This window comes from Herpailurus yagouaroundi, unplaced genomic scaffold (genome assembly GCF_014898765.1).
Source record: "Herpailurus yagouaroundi ecotype Mexico unplaced genomic scaffold, PumYag 163, whole genome shotgun sequence".
In the NCBI taxonomy this organism is placed as follows: Eukaryota; Metazoa; Chordata; class Mammalia; order Carnivora; family Felidae; genus Herpailurus; species Herpailurus yagouaroundi.
The window spans coordinates 11052893-11075961 of NW_024412404.1; the positions used below are offsets into that span (position 1 = coordinate 11052893).

At 45.4% G+C, this 23069-nt stretch overlaps 1 protein-coding gene across 1 annotated transcript; it reads left to right on the forward strand.

Moving 5' to 3' along the window:
* The first annotated feature begins 19955 nt into the window (after nt 1-19955).
* On the forward strand, nt 19956-22726 carry FAM241B (family with sequence similarity 241 member B). The gene is given in 4 exon segments (XM_040485239.1): nt 19956-20186; nt 21084-21223; nt 21926-21952; nt 21954-22726. Coding segments are annotated over 3 exon segments (363 nt in total). The 5' UTR covers nt 19956-20186; nt 21084-21130; the 3' UTR covers nt 22197-22726.
* The last annotated feature ends 343 nt before the right edge of the window (nt 22727-23069 follow it).

Here is a 23069-nt window from a genome sequence, read left to right on the forward strand (position 1 = left end):
TCCATTAAAAGTTAATAAAGGAATATCACAATGTTATGCTTATGTACTCAAATAGAAGAAATAGATCAATCTTTAAAAACAAGCTACCGGGGCGCCTGGGTGGCGCAGTCGGTTAAGCGTCCGACTTCAACCAGGTCACGATCTCACGGTCCGTGAGTTCGAGCCCCGCGTCGGGCTCTGGGCTGATGGCTCAGAGCCTGGAGCCTGTTTCCGATTCTGTGTCTCCCTCTCTCTCTGCCCCTCCCCCGTTCATGCTCTGTCTCTCTCTGTCCCCAAAATAAAATAAACGTTGAAAAAAAAAATTTAAAAAAAATAAAAATAAAAACTAAAAAAATAAAAACAAGCTACCAAAACTCAGCCAAGAGGAATACATCATCTGAATAGGTCTCCAATAATTTTAAAAACTGAATCCATAAATAAAAACCTTCTGAAAACGAAATCTCTAAGTTCAATAGTTTCACTAGAGAATTCCCTCAAACATTTTGAGAATTAACACCAACTTAACACAATTTTTTCTTGAGGATACAAAGGGGAATATTTCCCAACTCATGTACAGGTCAGCATTACTCTGGTAACAGAGCCAGGCAAAGATTATAGAACGAAACAAAAGTACAGACCAATATCTCTCATGACTTAGAGTCAGACATCCCCCAAAATATTGGCAAATTAATTGCAACAATGTGCAAAAAAGTACACACCATGACCAGTTATGTAAAAGTGGTTTAGCATTTGAAAATCAATCAATATAATCCACCATACCAACAGACCGAAGGCTAAAAGTCATATGATATCAGTCAAGGCAGAAAAAGCATTGAGCATAACTTTTAGCAAACTAAGATGGAAGGGAACTTCATTAAGTTAAAAAAAGGGCGTCTATGAAAAACCTCCAGACAATGGTGAAAAATTAAATGATGAAAGATGTAATGGTGACAGACTACATGCTTTCCCTTTAATATTGGAAACCAGGCAAGGATACCTGTTTTCACCGCTCTATATAGTACTGGAAGTTATGCAATAAGGCAAGGGAGAAAAAGCACACAGATTGGAGGGGAAAAATAAAGCTGTCCTTGTTTGCAGATGACATGACTATCTGCAGAGAAAATCCTAAGACATATACAAAAACCTCCTAGAGCTAACATGTGAATTCAGCAAGGTTGCAGGATGCAAGATAAACATACAAAGTCAATTGTATTTCTATATACTCGCAATGAACACGTGGGTACTGAAATTAAAAAAAACAACACCATTTACAATGACACACACCACACAAATAAGATACTTAGGAATAAATCTAACTGAATGTGTGCAAGACTTGTATGTTGAAAACTGCAAAATGCCAATGAAAGTAATCAAAGAAGATCTAAATAAATGTAGAGACATACCATGTTTATGGACTCAAAATTCATCGAAGTAAAGATGGCAAGTCTTCCCCAATTGACTTACAGGCTTAACACAATTCCTATCAAAACCCCAGCAAGGGATGCCTGACAGGCTTAGTGGGTAGAGCATGCAACTTTTGACCTTGGGGTTGTAAGTTTGAGCTCCACGTCAGGTGTAGAGATTACTTAAAGAAATAAAATCTTTTTTTTTAATTTTTGTTAATTAGAAATTTTTTTAACGTTTATTTATTATTGAGAGACAGAGAGACACAGAGCGTGAGCAGGGGAGGGGTAGAGAGAGGGGGAAACACAGAGTCTGAAGTAGGCTCCAAGCTCTGAGCTGTCAGCACAGAGCCCAATGCGGGCTCGAACTCACAAACTGTGAGATCATGACCTGAGCCGAAGTCGGTCGCTTAACCAACTGAGCCACCCAGGCGCTCCAAAATCTTTTTTTTTAAAAGAAAGATTTTTTTGCAGGTATAGACAAGATTATTCTAAAATTATATGAAAGGGCAAAGGAACTAGAATTGCTGAAACAGTTTTGAAAAGGGAGATTGATATTAAGTCTACTTGATGTCCAGATTTACTATATAGCTGCAGTAACCAAGTCTGTACAGTATTGGTGGAGGGACAGACACACAGATCAGAGACACATGGAACAGAATAGAGAACCAAGAAGTAGACCCACACAAATACACTGAGCTGATTTTTGATAAAGTATAAAGACAATTCAAGAGAGGAAAGATAGCCTTTTGAACAAATGGTGTTGGTGCAAGTAGACATCCATGGGCAAAAGAAAACAAAGGAAGCAAACAAACAAAAGCTCTCCACCTAAATCTCATGTCTCATACAGAAATTAATTCAAGATGAATTCTGGACATAAGGGTAAACATTGAATTATAAGACCTATTGAAAAAAATTCCTCAGGATCTAGGTTCAGGATCCAGACAAAAAGCTGACACTAAAAGCAAGACTCATAAGAGAAAAAAAAAAAATGGATAAATTGGACTTTATCAAAATTAAAACTTCTGTTCTGTAAAAGATTCTGTTAAAAAGATGAAAAGACAAGCTATAGAGTGAGGAAATATTTACAAAGCACATATCCATCTAAAGACTAGAATCTAGAATATATATAGTACTCAGAAACAGTAAAAAAAAAAAAAAAGCAAACAATCCAATTCGAAAATGGACAGGAGACATGAACAGATATTTTACTGAAGAAGATATGTAGATGGCACATAAGATATAAAAAGATATGCAACATTGTTGACCATCAGGAAATGCAAATTAAAACCACAATGAAATATACCTACACACATGTCGGAAGGCTAAATGAAAATAACAACAATGTTAAATTTCTGTGAGCGTGTGGAGAAACTAGTCTCTCACACATTGCTGGTGGGAGTGTAAAATGGTATTTCTACTTTGGAAAACAGTTTGGCAGCTTCCTATAAAGCTAACATACAAGTACAATGCAATTCAGCAGTTGCTGTCCTGGCATTTCTCCCAGAGAAATGAAGACTTGTGTTTACACAAAAATCTGTACATGAATGCTTATCGTAGTGTATGGGAAAATTTTCTCTGTTTTCTGTCAGCCCACAGAATGCCCTCCTCCGCATCTGATACTTCTGGTCACCAAATGTGGGGGTGGGGGGTGGTTTCCCACACCAAGAAATTCAGTGACACTAGTTCAGTGTCCTACAATTCAATTCAGTCCTGACACTCTCTAGCTAGTGTTAGCATCAGATGCCCCAGGTTAAGGATTCAGTCCCACAGACTGCCCCCTGACACTTCTGATGCCAATCAGGCATCCAGGCTGTTACCTGTGCTTCTGACTGACTGGTTCTTGGTTCCATTCATTTGCTATAGTGGTCCCATACCTCAGGAAAAATAGTTTCCTTGGTATATTACTGGTTTATAATAAAAGAATATGACCCAGGAACAGCCAGATGAAAAAGATACATGGGGCAAGGTAGATGGGAAGGAGCGTGGAGCTTCCACGCCCCTCCTGGGTGTTGCACCCTTCCAGCATTTCCATGTGTTCACCCACCCAGGAGCTCTCCAAATCCTGTCCTTTGAATTTTTAAGAAAGCTTCATTACGTGAGACCCATTGATCAAATCATTGGCCATTGGAGATTGATTGATTCAACCTCCATTCCCTCTTCCCTCCCTGGAGGTCAAGGGGTTGGGGCCAGTGTTTCAATCCTCTAATCACATGGTGGGTTCCACTGGCAACTAGCCCTGATCCTTAGGAGATTTTCAAAAGTCACCTATTAACATAAACTCAGATGTGGTTGAAAGGAAATTGGTATGGGTAACACAAGACATCTTTACCTCTCTTATCACTGAGGAAATTCCAAGGGTTTTAGGAGCTCTGTATCAGAAAAGAATATGAAGACTAAATACACGTTTCTTATTGTAAATCACAATATCACAAATAGCTTTATTCCTAAAAGCCCAAACTGGAAACAATAGAATTGTCCTTCAATGGGTGAATGGTTAAACAGACGGTGGTATGTCCATACAATGGGATATTATTTAGTAATGAAAAGGAATGAACCACTGATAGACGCAACAACCTGGATGAACCTACAGATAATTCTCTGGAGCGAAAAATGTCAATTCCAAAAAGATTACACACTATACGATTCCGATTATATAATATTTCAATGACAAAATTATGGACGTGGAAAATAGATTGGTGGTTCCTAGGGATGAAGAGGGAGGTGTGGCTCTAAAAGGGCAACATCAGCAATTTCCGTGGTGATGTAAGTGTTTTGTATCTTGACTGTGTCAATGTCAGTATCCTGATGCTACCTTGTACCAGAGTTCGGCAAATATGTTACCATCAGAGGAAACTGGATGAAGTATATAAGAGCTCTCTTTGCATTATTTCTTACTACAGAATGTTAATCTACTATTATTTTAAAATATAAGGTTTAATTCAAAAAGCACAACGTGTGCCTGAATCTACTGGAGATCTAGCAGGGTAGTTACGGTAGATTGTAAAATCACTACAAATTCCTCCCATGTACATTTTTTAACGTGGTGAATGAAAGTAATAAATCCTTTATTGTAAATATCTCCTGATGGGTTCTGCCTATCTGATTGAATTCTGGCAGACAGACCTAACAACCACCAAAGTAATCAATAACTTGTTTTTTTTTTAAAAAATAGCCCATGAATTTATGGATGGAACTTCTCATTTCAGTTTCAACATATAAAGGGGTTGGAAGTCATTTCATACACATGATGAGAAAAAGGTGGACAAACTGAAAATCAACCACTTTTCTTAGACCCATGGGAGCACTGAGGTCCCAGGGCACACCGTCACCCTGGAATCTGGAGACACGGGTGAATAGAAAGAACCACAGTCAGAGTCAGCTACCTGGAATAGAAGCTTCTAGAACTACAAACTGGTAGTTACATTTAAGTGGTCATTTTGACCGATTGCTGGCGTCTGTGTATGGATTAGCTTGACAGTGAGGCACTCCAGGCGGCTGGGGGTGGAGGTGAAGGTTAGGGGAGTCCAGAGGATTCTCCATTCCAAAGGCCTGCATTTTTGTCCCTGTTACATAATTCTGTGCTTTAAAACTGCTTGAAATAATTCTCTGTGGTTACGCTACAACCTTGATAGATAGTTAAGTTCATATGCTTCATTCTGTTATTTTTAGCCATTACCTTTAAATGTATTGATTTAATTTTGTTTTATAATTATGTAAGACATGTAGATGGCTCCAGACTGAGAACTATAAAACAAGGTCCTTTTAGTGAAGTCTATTTTCTTTTTAAAAAAAATTTTTTTTTCAACGTTTATTTATTTTTGGGACAGAGAGAGACAAAGCATGAACAGGCGAGGGGCAGAGAGAGAGGGAGACACAGAATCGGAAACAGGCTCCAGGCTCTGAGCCATCAGCCCAGAGCCCGACACGGGGCTCGAACTCACGGACCGCGAGATCGTGACCTGGCCGAAGTTGGACGCCTAACCGACTGCGCCACCCAGGCGCCCCGTGAAGTCTATTTTCCAATCCTGTCTCTCCTCCTTTCCCTCATTGGAAATCGCTTTTATTAGTTTTTGGTTTACCCTTTCATTGCTTAAAACATAAGCAAATTTATTTATTTACTTGTTTGTATTAATACTCTTCCTTTCTGAGATAGAAGACACCGTATTATGCATTGTTTTGTACTTTGCTTTTTGCACCTGGCAATCATCATTCCATAGCTGTGTGCCTGAAACGAGATTTTGTTTTTTAATTTTTTTTAACGTTTATTCATTTTTGAGGTGACGGGGGTGCACAAGGGGGAGAGGGGCAGAGAGAGAGGGAGACACAGAATCTGAAGCAGTCCAGGCTCTGAGCTATCAGTCCAGAGCCTGACGCGGGGCTTGAACTCACGAACCACGAGATCGTGACCTGAGCTGAAATCAGACACCTAGCTGACTGAGCCACCCAGGCGCCCCTGTAACCGGATTTTGAATGAGCTGCAGGTGTTACGATGCAACCGGAATGTAGCTGTATCATTTTCCCCCACTGCCCCTTCACACTGGCTCTCCCATCGTATTCTCCACTTCCCCGGGGTGAAATCTCTGGCCATTCTCGGGGCTTTCCCAATCACTGACAGCTAAGGAATAGCGCGTCCTCTTCCAGTGGAATATAAAGACTCCAACTTTGTTCAGGGTGTCTCCCTTCCTGCAGCTCAGACCCCTGAGTCTCGGGAGCCCTCCACGGGACAAGTGTGCTTGTGGGAGGTATGATCAGCGTCTCTCTTCTTTCCCTTCTCCTGCCCACCTGCCTCGCGGCCAGTTTGGATCCCCGGGAGGGGGGGGGGGGAGAATCAGAGTAGTTCTGGCTTGACTGCGGTAGTTGTAACTGGGTGCTGATGCTTGCTTCCTTGGGCGTGGCTCTTTCCAAACGGATCATCCTTCTCTAGGAATAGCTTCATGGGTTCTGTGACACCCTCCCTATCCCTAAGGATTTCTCACCTATCTTTACCTTGGCACAGAGGTTGTCTCCTTTTGCTGTTTCTGTGTAAGTTCCTTCCCTGCCCCTCAGTTTCTAGGGAGTCACCTAGTCTCTCCACACTCTTAAGGTGACTCAGCCTGGCTTCCTCTTTCAGGCGCTACATCTGACCCTGGGAAACTCACGGACCCTTCGCGTGTGCGCATTCTACTTTCCTTCTCTTGACGGGTTCCCTTGGGACTGAGGCCCACTCATGGACTGAGATTTAATTACAAGGTTGTAGAGATGCCCCGAGTCCTGGCTTGTCTTCAGGCTTGTGCTTCACATTCTGACCCAAACAGCACTCAAAACGTTCTCTCCCACCACTCCCCAACAGGATCTCCAACCAGCCAGGTCAACCTGCTCAGTCCTGAAACAAGGTGCTCAGACCCCTGTGCAATGCCACACTCCTGCTCAAGGCCACCCGGCCCCCTACCAGCTGCATTTTTACAAGACCATCAGCCCTCCCATCTACAGAGTTCACTCTTCATCTTGAGCTCCTGCGGCCTGGGTGGACTCTGTTACGGTCACCTCTGTGACCGTACGGCCACGCTCTGTTTCTTCACTCTACTGAGCGTGCTCATGGGCTTGTGTCAGGACTCCGGGAGGGGAAGGTTCACCAGCCCGACGACGGGCTGTCGAAAACAGTAAGCACCCGCCAGGCACTATGTGCTAAGGGCTGGACACAGATCACCCTCGTTAATTCCCGTTGCAAACATGGAGAATGGGCGTTATCACCCCAGTTTCCCAGAGGAATAGCTTCAGAGAGATGAGTCACTTGGCCGAGAGGACAGTTCCGCACCGCGCCCCCCCCCCCCCACCCTGCTGCCCCTCCTAGACTCCCTCCCCGGCAGGCCATAGGGCCCAGCACCATTGAAATTTCATCCCCAAACCTCAGCCAGGCCCTGAACATATGTTTCACCATGAAAGGAACAATAGGACCTCCAGGCTTAATTAAGACCCCACAAAAAGCGCGGCGGGGCAGGCCCCATTCTCTGCTTTTGGTTCCTTTTTCCACTCACCCCGCCCCCACACTTCTTTCTGCTGCTCCCTCTGTGGAAGGGATGAAAAGCGTCCCCGGCCCTTGGCTCCTGCTCTCTCCCGCTCCTCTTTTCTCATCATCTGACCTCCCTCTACTCTCCTGAGCCCTGGAGGAGAAGAGGCTGCCCCGGTTCTGGTACCAAACTGCCCGAAGGCCCCGTGTCCGACTGTAGAAGCAGGCGACCAGGAAGAGCCTGTGTGGCTTCTGGTCCCCCCAGGGCTGCAGCAAGGTGGGGGGGCCCCCCTGGTTCACCTGTGGGCGCAGCCTAGCCTAGGCTTGCAGTCCAGCCAGGATTTTAGTGGGAGGTGACTGCTTTGACTCTAAGAGGGACCCCCGGTTCTGAGAGCTCTGTAGTTCACCTTGGACCCGAGTCCACTGGCTTGTGAAGGCATATCGAAGGACCGGACACAGTACAGGTCCTCGGAGAATTTTTGTGTTGAATGAATGTATGAGTTTTCACGTATTTCACAAAGCTCGTGTACCATTTACTGTATGCCTAGGAGCGATTAATCTTCACATTGGGTAGTATTATCTACTTCACAGATGAGACCATCGAGGCACAGAAAGGTTAAGTAAATTGCACGAGGTCACACAGCAAGTAGGTAGCAGGGCCAGAGAATTCAAATCAAAAGCAACTGGCCCCAGAGGCCAGACACGTAATCCCCCTGGGCTGCCTCTAATGAAAGAAGAGACCCATTTGACCACCGCCCGGAGAAGCAAACTCCTTCTTCTCTTCTGCTTCTCCCTCTTCCCTGTGCAGGTTAACAAATCATCATAAAGTGAACCTCCATGAAACCACCAACCACGTCAAGAAATAGAATATTGCCAGGACCTTGTAGCCTTTGCTGCCTACTGCGTGCCTTCCTCCCTGCCAGACCCAATTCCTTCCTCTCTGTTAGAGCTAAGCCCTACCTTTTGGCAATGATTTCCTTGCGTCTCTTGACATTTTTGCGGCACAAGTATGTATCTCTAAATAATATAATTCAACTTTACCTTCTTTTGATCTTCATAGAAATGGACTAGGCAGTAAGATTTATTTTGCTCTGGCTTCTTTTGTTCAGTAGTAGTATTATTTTTGTAATGTTTATTTATGTTTGAGAGAGAGAGAGTGGGGGGGGGTGGTGGAGGGGCAGAGAAAGGGAGACACAGAATCGGAAGCAGGCTCCAGGCTCTCCCAGCCGATGTGCGGGCTCCATCCCGCGACCCTGCGATCATGACCTGAGCTGAAATCAAGAGTTGGATGCTCAACTGACTGATCCACCCGGGCGCCCCTTCAGTATGGTATTTTTAAGATTTAATTCCACTGCCTTGTATTCCACTGCATGACTCTATTACAATTAACTTACCCATTTTAGTTTGATAGACATTTGAATGATTTCCAGGTCCTACCATGAAAGATGCTCGTACACATGTCCTGGTGTGTATGAGCTTGCATTTTGTGCCCTGGATCATAAAGAACACAAACATTCACCTTTCCGAGGCAACTCCAAGTGGTTTTCCCAAAGTGGCTATACCACCTTGCAAATCCCAAACGGTGCGGTGGGAACTTTCACTGCTGTGCATCATCACCAACACTTGTCAGACTTTTCGACCACAGTTTATTTGATGAGTTTGTGGTAGCGTCTCCTGATGGTTTTCATTTATATTTCCCTGAGTGTTAAGGATACTGAGAACTCTTGCAAAAGTTTATGGGCCATTTGGATTTCTTCTTTTGTAATTCGGTCAATCAAGTCCTTGGCCCACATTTTTATTGATTATCTTATTATTCATTTGTAAAGGCTCTTTATATATTCTGGAAGTGAGTCCTTTGTTGGCTCTGTGTATTGCAGACAGCTTTTCTGGCATATTTGACGTTTTATTTTGTTTTTTAAGTTTATTTTTGAGAGAGAGAGAGAGAGAGAGAGGGAGTGGGTGGAGGGACAGAGATAGAGGGAGAGAGAGAGAGAATCCCAAGCAGGCTCCATGCTGTCAGCACAGAGCCCAACACAGGGCTTGAACTCGAGAACCATGAGATCATGACCTGAACTGAAATCAAGAGTCAGACACTTAACTGACTGAGCCACCCAGGCTCCCCTTGACATTTATTTTTTTAAAAATAGTATCTTGAGGAATAGGAGTTCTTACTTTTAATGCAAATCTAATGTAGTAAAATTTATCAATCACTTCCTTTATTGTTGTTACTTTTTATGACACATTAAGAAAATTTCCCCTACTGAGGTCTAGATCTCTCTCTCTCTCTCTCTCTCTCTCTCTCTCTATATATATATATATATATATAATGTGTTTTACATTCTTAATTCTTTGTTGTTTTACCTTTCATAATTAGATCTATAATACACCTAGAATTTATTTGTGGTACATGTATAAATATGTGAGGTAAGGGTCCAATTTCATTTTATTCTGCTATGGATACCCAATTACCACACCATCACTTACCAAAAAGATTATCTTTTCCTTACTGTTCTGCAGTAATGTTACCACAAATCCCTATGTTACCACAAATCCCAGTTTATGGATTTGTCCTTAGATTCTGTTTATCCATTGGTCACTTTATTATGCTTATACCTAGATCACAATGTCTTCATTTCCAGAACTTTAAAATCGGTCTTGGATGCCTGCTACTGGGATTATGGGGTGAATATGTTTTCCCCCTATTCTCCTATTAAGTACAACTAATGACCCTGGTTATTATGTATAAAATCAACATAAGGAGACTTTGAAAGGTGGAGACGAGCAGGCAGATTCGTTGGGGATTGTGGGATCTGAAGAATGACACAACACAGAAGTAAATTCCCTGAATTTCTCATTAGTCTTGTGTACCCCAGATTAGGAACTGAAGAAGCTGGAAACGGCCAAGGGTACAGACCATAAAAGCCTTGAAGAAGCCTGCTCTCTCTAGCAAAGTACTAGGAAAGGTACCTAGCAAGACAGGAAACTTCTAGACAAAAACTGCACTACTCTAGCCAAACACCACAGAAAAAACTGTGGTCTCATCCATACCTGCAAGGGCCAAGCAAGGAGCTTAGACTTCTGCCCTCATGATGCTGTAAAAAAGAGAAATCCAAGTAGGGAATCACTTTCATCCTCCCTAGCTCGTAATGAGTCTCCCTAGCTCCCACCCATCATAGCAGTGGAGACCATTGGGGAATAGAAACTCCCATCCCCACTCAGCAGTAATGAAGAATGTCTCCCTTCCACCCTCAGGCCCCTCCTTGGGTGCCATTGGAGGATGAGTGGGAAACCGGCACTTTCCACTTCCCACCTGTCATTGGTGAGGCAGTTTCCTTCCATCCCTTACTGGAGCAGTGTCAGAAACTGCCAGCTAAAACAGAAGGTTTAAATAAGAGGCAGAGTCTCATACCATAATAGGAAAATGTCCAGATTTCGTTTGAAAATCACTCATTAAAACCCAAAACCAGGAAGGGGTCAAAGAATGAAAACAAAAAGATTTTTAACAGAATCCAACCCTGCGATGTCAGAGATGCTAGAATTACCTGACAAAATTCTTAATTCAACCATGAAAAAACGCATCCGTGAGCAAATAAGGGACACACTTGTAACAAATGATGACATAGAAAGCCTCAACAAAGAAATAGAAAACGTAAAGAAAAATCAAATGGAAACTTTAGACTCGAGGAAAACAATAACTGAAAGAAAAGACATTTAGATGGGTTTAACAGAAGAATGGAATCAGTAACCTGGAAGGCAGAGAAATAGAAATTACCTAATCTGAACAATAGAGAGAAACTATGGGGGGGGGGTGGGGAGGAAAGAATAGAACCTCGGGGACTCTGGGAATTATAATAAAAGATATATTATATATATCAATGAAGTCCCAGAAGGGGACTTCTGCAAAAGTACTTGAAGAAAAAATGGCTGAAAATTCCCCAAATTTGGCAAGAGATGTAAATCTAAAGATTAAAGAAGCAGATGGATTCCAAAGAAGATAAATCCAAAGAAGTCCATCTAAGGCACATCATCATTAACCTTCTGAAAACTAAAGATAAAGCAAAAAAAATCTTGAATGCAGACAGAAGTAAAACAATACCTCAGCCAACAGTTGAGGGCACAACAGCTCTAATGACAGCAGATTTCTTGCTAGAAAACCGTAAGGCCAGGAAGAAATGGCACAATATTTTTTTTAAGCATTGAAAGAAAGACCTGTCAACCCAGAATCCTATCTCCTTCAGGAAGCAAAAGGATATAAAGGCACTCTCTGGAAAGAAAACTAAAATAAATTGTCACCAGGAAACTGACTCTAAAAGAATGACTATAAGAGGTTCTCCAAAGAGAAAGGAAAAAGTAAAAGAAACTTGAAATACCAAGAGGAAGAAATAACATGGCAAGAAAAAATATGGGTGAATAAAATAGACTTTTCTTCTTCCGTTGAGTTTTCTAAATTATGTTTGACAGTTGAAACTAAAATAATAACATTGTCTGATGTGGTTCTAAATATATGTAGAGGGAATATTTAAGACAATTACACCACAATTGGGAGATTAAAGGGACATGAAGGGAAGTAGGTTCTTATACTCCACTCAAATTAGTAAAACTGTGAGTGAAGTATAAGTATAGTAGGCTGTGATAAATTATGTATGTGTAATGTAATACTTACAGTGACCACTAGGTAAGCTATATAAAGAGATATAAGAAAAAGTAGTACAAATAAATAAAAATGGAATTCTAAACAACGTGCAAGTAACCTATAGAAACGTAGGAAAACAAAAACGGAGAAATGAAAACCAGAGAAAACAAACAGAAAACAAAATAAAATTGTCAGGCATCAGCCCTAACATATTATTACATAAAATGTAAGTGGTCTAAATATACCATATAAAAGATCAGGAGAGTAGGTTTAAAATTATGCCATCTATAAGAAACTCACTTCAAATATAACAATATGGGCAAGCTGAAAGTAAAATTATGTAAAAGAGATGTATTATGTAAACATTAATGAAAACAAAGCAGGAGAAAGTAGACGTCAGAGCAAGGAATATTACCAGAATGACCTTATATATGACAAAATAGTCAATCTACCAAAAAAATATAGCACACCTAAAAATGTGTGCACCAAATAACAGAGCTTCTAAATATGTGAAACAAAAACTGGTAGAACTGAAAGGAGAAGTAGACAAATCCACAATTATAGTTAGGAACTTCAACACCTCTCTCTCAGTGACTGATAGACCTGAAAGCAGCAGAACACACATTCTTTTCAGTCACCAAGATAGCTTCTCTGGTAGAAAAGCTGGGGATGAGCGTCATCATCTCCCTGGAGGGCAAGCCTTTGTGAACCCCTTTACCCCCTACCTAAACCATCTGACAGCCCCAGACCTGCCCATGGGAGTTTTGGCCTTCCCCCTTCCTGAGGATCCCAGCAGGGAGAGAGCAATCTCTTCACCCTAGTTGTTAAACGTCCCTTTCACCCCCAAACCTTCCTCTTTCCTCCATCCCTGACAGTTCTAGTCTTCCCAAACCACTTTTGATCTTCTGATTCCTCTTGGATTGAGGCAGTTCTAGTTCTCCCCAGGCACCCCAGTTTTAGGGGTCATGTATTTTTTTTTTTAACATTTATTTATTTTGGGGACAGAGAGAGACAGAGCATGAACGGGGGAGGGGCAGAGAGAGAGGGAGACACAGAGACACAGAACTGGAAACAGGCTCCAGGCTCCGAGCCATCAGCCCAGAGCCCGACGCGGGGCTCGAACTCATGGACCGCGAGATCGTGACCTGGCCGAAGTCGGACGCCTAACCGACTGCGCCACCCAGGCGCCCCAGGGGTCATGTATTTTTTTAATGACACCCCAAATCCTACCTGGTCCTCCCCTTTCTCATGCTGCCAACTTCTAACCACAATAGTGGTGGAAAAAAAAGATTTATTTTGGACCATAAAACAAACCTCAACAAATTGTGAAGAGCTGAACTCATACAGAGAGTGTTCTCTGACCACAGTGGAATTAAACTAAAAATCAATAACAGAAAGATAAAAGGAAAATTTCCAAACACCTGAAGATTAAAAACACTTTATTTGGATAATCCATGGGTCAAGGGGGAGATAACAAAGGAATTGAAAACTTCATTGAACTACATGAAAATGAAAATGCAACATATCAAAATTTATAGGGCACAGCTAAAGCTGAGAGGGAAATTTATACCAGCAAATGTTTACATTAGAAAACGGGAAAAACCTCGAACAAATCATCTAAGCTCTTACCTTAAGAACTTAGAAAAGTAAGAACAAAATACATCCAAAGCAAGCAGAAGGAAGGAAATAACAAAGCGCAGAAATTAGTGAAATTGAAAACAAAAAAAAACCAATAGAGGAATCAACGAAATAAAAGCCTTTTCTTTGAAAAGAACAATAACATTGGGGGTGCCTGGGTGACTCAGTCAATTGAGTGTCAGACTTCGGCTCAGGTCATGATCTCGCAGTTCATGAATTCAAGCCCCACATCAGGCTCACTGTCTAATGTCAGCAAGGAGCCAGTTAGGATCCTCTGTCCCCCTCTCTCTGCCCCTCCCCCACTCACGCTCTCCCCCAAATAATAAAATACTTTTGAAAAAAGAACAATAAAATAGACAAATCTCTAGCAAGAGTGAAAGGAAAAACAAAGACACAAATACCAATATCAGGAATGAAACATGGCATACCACTGCCGACCCTGCAGATATGAAAAAAATACAGGAATATCACAAACAATTCTACAAATGTATATTTGACAATTTAGACAAACAGACCAATTCCTCAGAAACCACACTACTACAACTCACTCAATAGGAAATAGATCATTTGAACAGCTCTATAACCATTAAAGAAATCGAATTCAGAATTTTAAAACTACTCAAATAAATCTTCATGCCCAGATGGTTTCACTGGTGAATTCTACCAAACATTTAAAGAATTAACACTAATTCTGTATAACCTATTTCAGAAAATAGGAGGGGACACTTACTAATTCATTTTACAAAGTTGGTACTACCCTGACAACAAGATTAGACAGAGATAGTACCAAAAGAAACAAACAAACAAACAAAAACCCCAATATCCTTCATGGAAATGAATGTAAAAATCCTAAAGAAAATATTGGCAAATACAACTCAGCAATTTATAAAAAGAATTATACACCATGACTCTTCTAGGCATGCAAGTCTGATTCAATATTTGAAAATCACTCAATATAATTTGCCACATCGAGATGTTAAAGAAGGCAAATGACATGATCATATCAATCAATACAGGAGAAGCATTTGACAGAATTATATATATATATAAATATATATATTTATATATATATATAGCTACAGCTAATATTGGCCTACAGCTAACATTGTATTTCATGTTGAAAACTGATTTTTCCCTTAAGATTGCAACAAGCAAGAATGTTTACTTTCACCATTCTTTTAAAAAAAATTTTTATGTTTATTTATATTTTGAGGGAGAGAGAGAGAGACAAAGCATGAGTGGGGGAGGGGCAGAGAGAGAGGGAGACACAGAATCGGAAGCAGGCTCCAGGCTCTGAGCTGTTAGCACAGATCCCGACGTGGGGCTTGAACTCATGGACCGTGATATTGTGGTCTGAGCTGGAGTCGGACACTTAACTAACTGAACCATCCAGGTGCCCCTGCTTTCACCCTTCTTATTCAACATAGTATTGGAAGTTCTAGCCAGTGTATTAAGGCAAGAAAAGGAAAAGAAAGACATAAAGATTGGAAAGGAAGAAATAAAATGGTCTGTATTTGCAGATGACATGATTGTTTACATAGAAAATTCCAATAAATCTACAAAAACACCTAGTAGTAGTAAGTGAGTTCAGCTAGGTCATGGAAATATACAATAATACAATAATTAATATACAATAATATACAATATATATTGTACAAATGTACAATAATTAATTGCATTTTTATACACTAACAATTAACATATGGACAGTAAAAACTAAAATATAATATCACTTGCAATCATTTAAAAATGAAATACTTAGGTGTAAGTTTAATGAAACGTGTAGCCCTTGTATGCTGAAAACTACACAATGCTGATGGAAGAAACAGAAAAAGATGTAAATAAGCAGAAGGACAAACCATGTTACAGATTGGGAGATTCCACATAGTAAAAAGATGTCAATTTCCCCCCGAGTTGATACACAGGTTGAACACAATTCCTACCAAAATCCCAGTTAGATTTTTCATAGATATAAACAAGCTTATTCTAAATTTTACATGGAAAGATGAAGGAACTCTAAAAATTAAAACAATCTTGAGAAAGAAGAATAAGAGGGAAAGAATCATTCTACCCGATTTCAAGAATTATAATATAACTACATAATCCAGACTGTGTGTTATTAGCAGAAGGATAAACACATAGATTAATGGAACAGAATAGAGGACCCTATGCACATCTTTTGTTAGATTAATCCTAGGTGCTTTGCATATTTCTTTAAAGTTTCATCTCATTTGGTATTATTTTCGTAATCTAATTTTCTAACTCCTTGCTGCTTGTATTTAGGAATACAACTGATTTACAGATAATAATCTTACTAAAATGGCTTATTGATTCTGATCATTTATTTTGGATTTTCCAGCTACCTAATCATATGGTGGATGTCTAGTTACCTGTCAAACCTTGGTGGAGGGGAGGGCTCAGTAATTAAAAGCCAAAAGAGGGTGAGGCACCGGTGTGGCTCAGTTGGTTAAGCATCTGACTTGGGTTCAGATCATGATCTCACGCTTTGTGAGCTGGAGCTCTGCATGGGGCTCTCTGCTGTCAGCGCGGATCCTCTGCCCCCCCTCCCCTTCCCCCATTTGCTCTCTCTCTCTCTCAAAAGTAAACATTAAAAAAAAAAAAAAGGCAAAGGGGCCTATGAATCTAAAGCACATTTGGTTGTGCCTGCTATGTCAGGGGAAGGGGCTATCTCACAGTAAACGACATTAATTTTCTCCTACTCCAGCACAATGGGGTCCTGTTCCATTTTGGGTTCCCCAGGAAGCAAACTCAGAATTTAGAGTTCAGTATATTTATTAGGGAGGCAGAGGCAACGGGGTTGGGCAGAGGGGAAACTCATGTTATGATGAAAACCTGACACTCGGTCAAGCTCGAGAGGATCTCTGGAGCTGAAACAGCCCCGTGCATGTCTCCTGTGGCCATCCGTCGTTGAACGTGGGCAGCCTCTGGAAGGGCTTGACTTTGGGTGAAGTGTCTTTCTGCAGCCGAGCAATCTGTGAAGGGGCTGATAGCTGAAGTCTTCATGGATGTTCTCCCGGGGGTTAGAGCAGCGAGTCCTTCCCTGGAGGGCGTCTGCCCCGCACATCCTCATGTTTCCTACAGCCCACCCTTCACATCGTTCAGATCCACTATCTCAGGATTCTGGTGGGTCACTCTTCCTGGGAAATATTAGTGGGACAAACTAAAGTCCCCACCACTGTGGCTGCAAACGATCATCATCTCCCTCCTCCGCTATGCCTCAGCTGGCACCTCCATTGGTTTCAGTGACTTACCCGGAAGCGTGACCCAGACCGTCATTCCTGAGGGCTCCGAGCTTCTGGTCTCCAGCCCCTCTCAGGACAGAATTGCTGCATTGCCCTTTACCACTACACTTGGGTAAAGGACAATCAAGAGGCATCCAAGTGGACCACGTGGGTGCCAAATATGGTTGCCCTGTCCCCATGATGTAAGAGCAGCCCTACCTCCTCTCAGTGACAAGGACCAGTTACTTCTGCCAAGACGAAGCCTCCTCTTCTTGCCTGCTAATTTCCAGAAATGAGGACCCAAAGTACTCAGACTGCACCCTTAGCTCATAGTTCAATGGGACCCTTGCTATAGTCTCTGGCACTGGTGTTCCCCTTTGGGGTGCAGGACTTCTAACTTTGCAGAGCCCCGAGTTGCGGGGATGGAAGGCACACATTCCCCAAGAGGGTCATTGGGTGTGATGGTAAGTGAGGCCATTGCTGCTTCTACCCCTGAGTTCCTGAATCCAAGTATTTTCCAACCGGAGACCCAACAGCTTGTACAGGTCTTTGATTCAAGGTATACAATGCATCCTTGAGGATGGGACACCACTCTTGCTGAGCGTTGTCTCTGAGTGGGCCCCTGGCGGTGCCTTCAGTGGGTCATTCTAATGTTCTATTAGGCCAGTAGCTTCTTGCTGGTATAGTATGTGATGTAACCAGTGACTCCTATGGTTATGGGCACACTCCTGCACCTGCTTTGCTATAAAGGAGGACCGTGGGTCTAATGCAATGTTATGTGGGATCCTGGACCAGTAAATTAAACACTTTGTAAGATGTGTGGTGCTAAGTGAGGCCCTTCAGGCAGGAAAGGCAAGCATACACCCAGAATGTGTGTCTCTTTCTGCTCAAATGAATTTCTGGTCCTTCTAGGGTAGAAGGGACCCAATGAAGTCAACTTGCCGCCAAGTGGTCAGAGGGTTTCCTTGAGGATTGGTGTCATATTGGAGGCTCAGTGTTGGTCTTTGCTGCTGGTGTTTGGATATACAAAGGAGGCAAGCGACTGTAATTGTGACGATGTACCCTGGGCAGTGTTTCCTGTCTGGGGCTTGGAATTTGCGACACAAGCTTATATCTTTGTTGGCAAATGGAGCTTACTGCTTTGTATCTGAAGGAGCTCTACGTTTAGGGGCAGCCGTCTGGCCCAGAGGAGCATCGACTGCAATGTTTTAAAAACTGCATATTAGTGTCTACAACCTTGTTCGTAGGAGATGTCCAGGCTTCCCCTCCCAGAGGTTCTGATCCAATTGGTTTGGGCACCAATCCCCCTTTGGGGAGTCTAACGTGGAACCAGGGTGAGAACCCTATATTAGATTAGTGAAAATTAGGTTAGTGAAACCCTATATTATGGGTAGTGAAATAAAATGAGGTCTTGATTAGCACTTTTTCCTCCCTTAAAACATAGAAAGGTACTGTTATTATCCTTATTTGACATATGAAGGAACTCACACCGGAAGGGCTGAGTGACCCATCACTGCACTAGAAAGCAGCCATGTCAAGATTCCAACCAGGTTGGCTCGGGCAGCCACCTTTTATCCACAGACAAATGATACACAAATAAGATACAGATACCAGGGGGACCTGCTCAACATTTATTACTGATAAATCTCATAATCAAGAAATTAAACCATGATGGCAGATGCTGAGTCCTTAAGGCAAGGCCTGAATCTCACTCTTGTTCCTGTCCCCCACTAGGGGCCAGTGGGCCTCTGGCTACATCTCAACAAATACCTATCTGCCTTCTCCCAGAAACATCTACTGACTGATCATCATAACCAATGTTTATCGACAGTTGCCGTGTGCCAGGAACTGTCATTTGTAATCTTTGCCACAATCCTGTGAAGTAACTGATACGATTACCTCCATGTTGCAAATGAGGAGACTGACCGGCCCCGTTTCGGAGCCTGAAACCCAAATTGTGGGACCGCAGGGTTCATTCTCTCCCACTGGTGAAAGGGTCCACAGAGAACAGCTTATAAAAGTAGGCGGGGCAGGTCACGATCTCGCGGTCCGTGAGTTCGAGCCCCGCGTCAGGCTCTGGGCTGATGGCTCGGAGCCTGGAGCCTGTTTCCGATTCTGTGTCTCCCTCTCTCTCTGCCCCTCCCCCGTTCATGCTCTGTCTCTCTCTGTCCCAAAAATAAATAAACGTTGAAAAAAAAATTAAAAAAAAAAAAGTAGGCGGGGGGGGGGGCGGGTATGAAGACATCAGGAAAGAGGCAGAGACTGATTGTTGATTGTTCACTCCTTTGACAGGTGGTACCCTTTGCCAGGAGTGCCCGTCCCTATTTATCCTACCTACATTTCTGGCCCCACCTCAAAGATCGCCTCCTCCAGGAAGCCTGCCTTCCTACAAGCTGCAGTTACTTGCACCTCCTGCCTTGTGGTTCATGCCTCGTCTTCCCCACTGGAAGCTGGAGCTCCTTGAGGGTCGGGCTGGGTCCCACTCAAGAGGCATTCCCCTGACCGGCTCAGCAAGCTCTTACCGGTGGGTTGAGCCTGTGCCTCCCCCAGGGCACAGGGTCTCTCACCCTCTGGGCTTTTCCTCCACGGGCTCCACTTCCCTTTCTTCCTCCTCTTCTTCTCCCTCCTCCTTCTCCTACTTCCTCCGCTGTTTCCTCCCCACCCTCTTTTCTCCCTCCTTCTTCTTCCCGGTGGCGCCCAGTTTCTCTCCCCCCTCCCTGCCCAGCGCCGCTCCCGGGCCCGGCAGCTGCAGTGCCCCCGGCGGCCTAAAGAGGGGGCTGCGGCGCCGCCCGCTGGCCGTGCCGCTGCGGCTCGAGCTTCCTGTGAGGTCAGGTGGGAGGAAGCGGCCTGGGAGCCGCGGGGAGTGGACGCAGCCGAGGCCCGGGAGCCGCGCCCGAAGGTGGGTGTCCGGGCCCGGGGCGCGGGCGAGCGGGCGCGCATCCCTCCCCTCCCCCGAGCCCGGGCTCGGCAGCCTGGGCGGCGCCCCCTCCCCGCAGCCCGCGTCCCCCTGTCCCCTCCCCCGCCCCGCGGCACGCCGCCCCCGTCCCCCGAGCTCCCCCCCCCCGCCCCCAGCTCCCGAGTCAGGTGCCCCGAGGGCCCACCGAAGCCTCCGCCCACCCAGCGGGCTCGACGTGGCCAAGCGCCGAGGGACTGCGGAGCTCCGTGACCCGCTTGGCCTTCTCCAGGGACCGACGGGCTTCGGAAGGGGGACCCGCCTGTCCCACGCTCTGGGCCAAGGGCAACAGAACAGGGGCTCCTCGCCCCCTTTGGGGCGCGTGTCACAAGTGCTTTTCAGAATTTAGGTGAAAACTGGCTCATCTCCTTAGAAAAGAATGGCCTTTACACAGACTCGGAGAGCGCCATGGAAGGACCCCACCCCCACCTCCAGCCCACGGACATCCTTGGGGGTCTGCGAAGCGGGCCGGCCCAGAGCCCCAGCCGCATCCCGCGTCCCCTAGTTTGGGAAGGCTGGCGCCGCCCCCGTGAGCAGGGGTGGGGGGGGGGGGACTGGTGTTATCTGAGAGGTGAGGGCCAGGTGAGGGCGTGCCCTCTGCGGGAAAGGTCTGCTCCTCCCCCAGCGCTGGCGGCCCTGTGGCCAGCAGTATGGTCTGCTGCCTGGCAGTGAACCTGAAGTGGCTCCAAAGTGGGCCCAGAGCTTCTGTGGGGAGCAGGCCCGGGTCCTTGGCATTTACTCCCAACGGGCCATTTTGTAACGGATGGGAAATGGGGACACGGGGGATCTCGGTGCCCTGGTCTCCATATTTAGAGCCGAGAGAAGGACCTGGGGCCAGCGTTCCTGGCTTCCCCTTCTTTCTCTGTTGCCTCTACGTGAGTGGTCCTGGGCAGGCCGGTTAGACCTCTCTGGACCTCTAGCTGTACCTGCTCCGGAGCGTGTCGGGAGGTGTAAGTGCGGTGGGCCTCAGTGGACTTCCCACAAGGCCCTGGGCCACAGCGTGGGCGCTCATCCCTGGGGTTGCTGGAAGTGGTTCCTAGAACATCCATCTCCAAGGATCGTTTTGGTAGTTTTCCCAGTGGACTCCCGTGTCTGAAAGATTTTTGTCTGTCAAATAACTTGCATTTATTTCTCTCCTTGTAATTCATCAGACGCAGTGCCAGCAGGGCACGGGTGACGGGTGTGAATCGCAGCTTTTCCCACGAAGGCAAGCGTCCCTTTACCTCTGATAAATCATTTCTTTCAGGTCTGGGGAAGGGTGCAGCCCAGCAGGGACCCATAGCTCCTGGGAGGATGGTGCGGATCTTGGCTAATGGGGAAATCGTGCAGGACGACGACCCTCGCGTCAGGAACACTGTCCCTTCGCGCGGCAGCACCCCTCGACAGGTAGGTGCCCAGCGCCCGTGGCAGGAGCAGCTGGCCTCCTGTCCTCTGTGCCAGTGACTCCTTAGCTCCCCGAAGCTCTCTTGCCAGTCATTAACCTTCTGTAGCCTGAAGCCCTCTTTGCAGAGCGTCGGGCTGGGGAACACAGGGTCAAGACTGGGGGAAAATTGAAGATTTATGTCCCAGCCAGGCCCCTTCCTCCCCAGTTCTTGCTCTTCTGGAAGCCTTCTCAGACTTTGAATCCAACAGCTGTCTCTCCTTTAACTTGGTTAACCCTGCTGGAGCTGGCACATCTTTGTTTAAGAGCCTGCCGGCCGACAGAGAACCCGGGGAAGGTGGCAAAGATGGGCCCACGGCCAGACCATGATGGTGTTAGAGGAAGGAGCGATGATACGAGTGCCTGCTCGGGAGCAGTGCCCTGTGGTCCCGCCCTCCTTGACCCCTTCTCTTTTCTCTGGCCTGGGCACCTTCTCCCTGGCAGGACTTGGGGAAAATAGAGTGGCATTTTCTGTGCTCTCAGAGCTTATGACTCTGTGATTGGCATCCCCGGGGGTGGCATCTGGAGATCGCTGAGGAAGGAAGGTGTGGCCCTCGGGGGCTGGAGGGGAGGGCAGAGCCCAGCCCAGAAGATTCCCTTGTTGCCTAGTACTTCGCGCCAGGGAAGCTTTCTCCAGATTCATTCGTCTCTCTGTCTTCACCTTCCAGAGCTTTCTCAACAGGGGCCATGGTGCCCCCCCCGGGGGGTTCCGGCCCTCGCCAGCAGCAGGCGGGTGCTAGGCTGGGCGCTGCTCAGTCCCCGTTCAATGACCTCAACCGGCAGCTGGTGAACATGGGCTTCCCCCAGTGGCATCTCGGCAACCATGCTGTGGAGCCGGTGACCTCCATCCTGCTTCTCTTCCTGCTCATGATGCTTGGCGTGCGTGGACTCCTGCTCGTGGGCCTCGTCTACCTGGTGTCCCACCTGAGTCAGCGGTGACCTCTGGCAGCTAGTGGGGCAGGCGTGGAGGAGAGGGAGTTTTGGGGCCTGGGGGGTGAGAACAGGCACAGGGGCAGGGGTCTCAGGGTGCCTTGAAGGTGCGCTCAGAGAACACGCGTTCCCGTCGCGTGAGGCGTGAGGCAGAGGAAGCCTCCGGTCCTGCCTTCCCAAAGGATTGGGTGGATCCCCTCAGTCCCTTGAGACGGTTTTAGGTAGTATTGGGCCCGCGTTAAGCACAAAGTCAGAGCAAGAAAGGGATTCCCTTTCCAGTTCTCTTCCAATCCTTTCATGCCAAGAAGAAAGCCTGAACTTGGTGCCAGCGTGTTCTCATGCCTCTGGAACTCACGCATGACTCCCCCTGTTACTAGCGAGGAGGCCTCGGGCTTAAGGCAGATGGGAAAAGTTTCCAGACTTTTATAGCCCTGTTTGGTTTTAATGGTATATTTTTAATTGGCTACTTTTGTTTATGACAAGTCTCACTGGCATCTACTTACTGCGGTGGCATTTTCAATAAAGAGATTTAAAATGGACTCCATGTAATGACATTCATAAATGATTGTACAGCTGCCTGTAAATCTGGAAGACACGAGGAGGGTGGTTGGGAGTGACTGGGATTGGGAACAGGGCGGAGGTGGGCATTTGACCCCCGGGGTGTTGGGGTGGGGTCCGGGGTTTCTAAGCTTTTCTTGATAGGCTCTGGGAGCCTGTTGAGCGGGGGAGGGGGGTCCAGGTGAAGCGCAGACCCGGGCCTCTTGTCTGATGCTTGGACGATTTCTGGCTGACTCTGAGATGTCGGCCTTGTGGGGGGTGGAGTCCTGTGGCCAGAATGGCGATGAGGCTGTGGCGATGGGACCGCTGGGGTGCGAGGCTTCC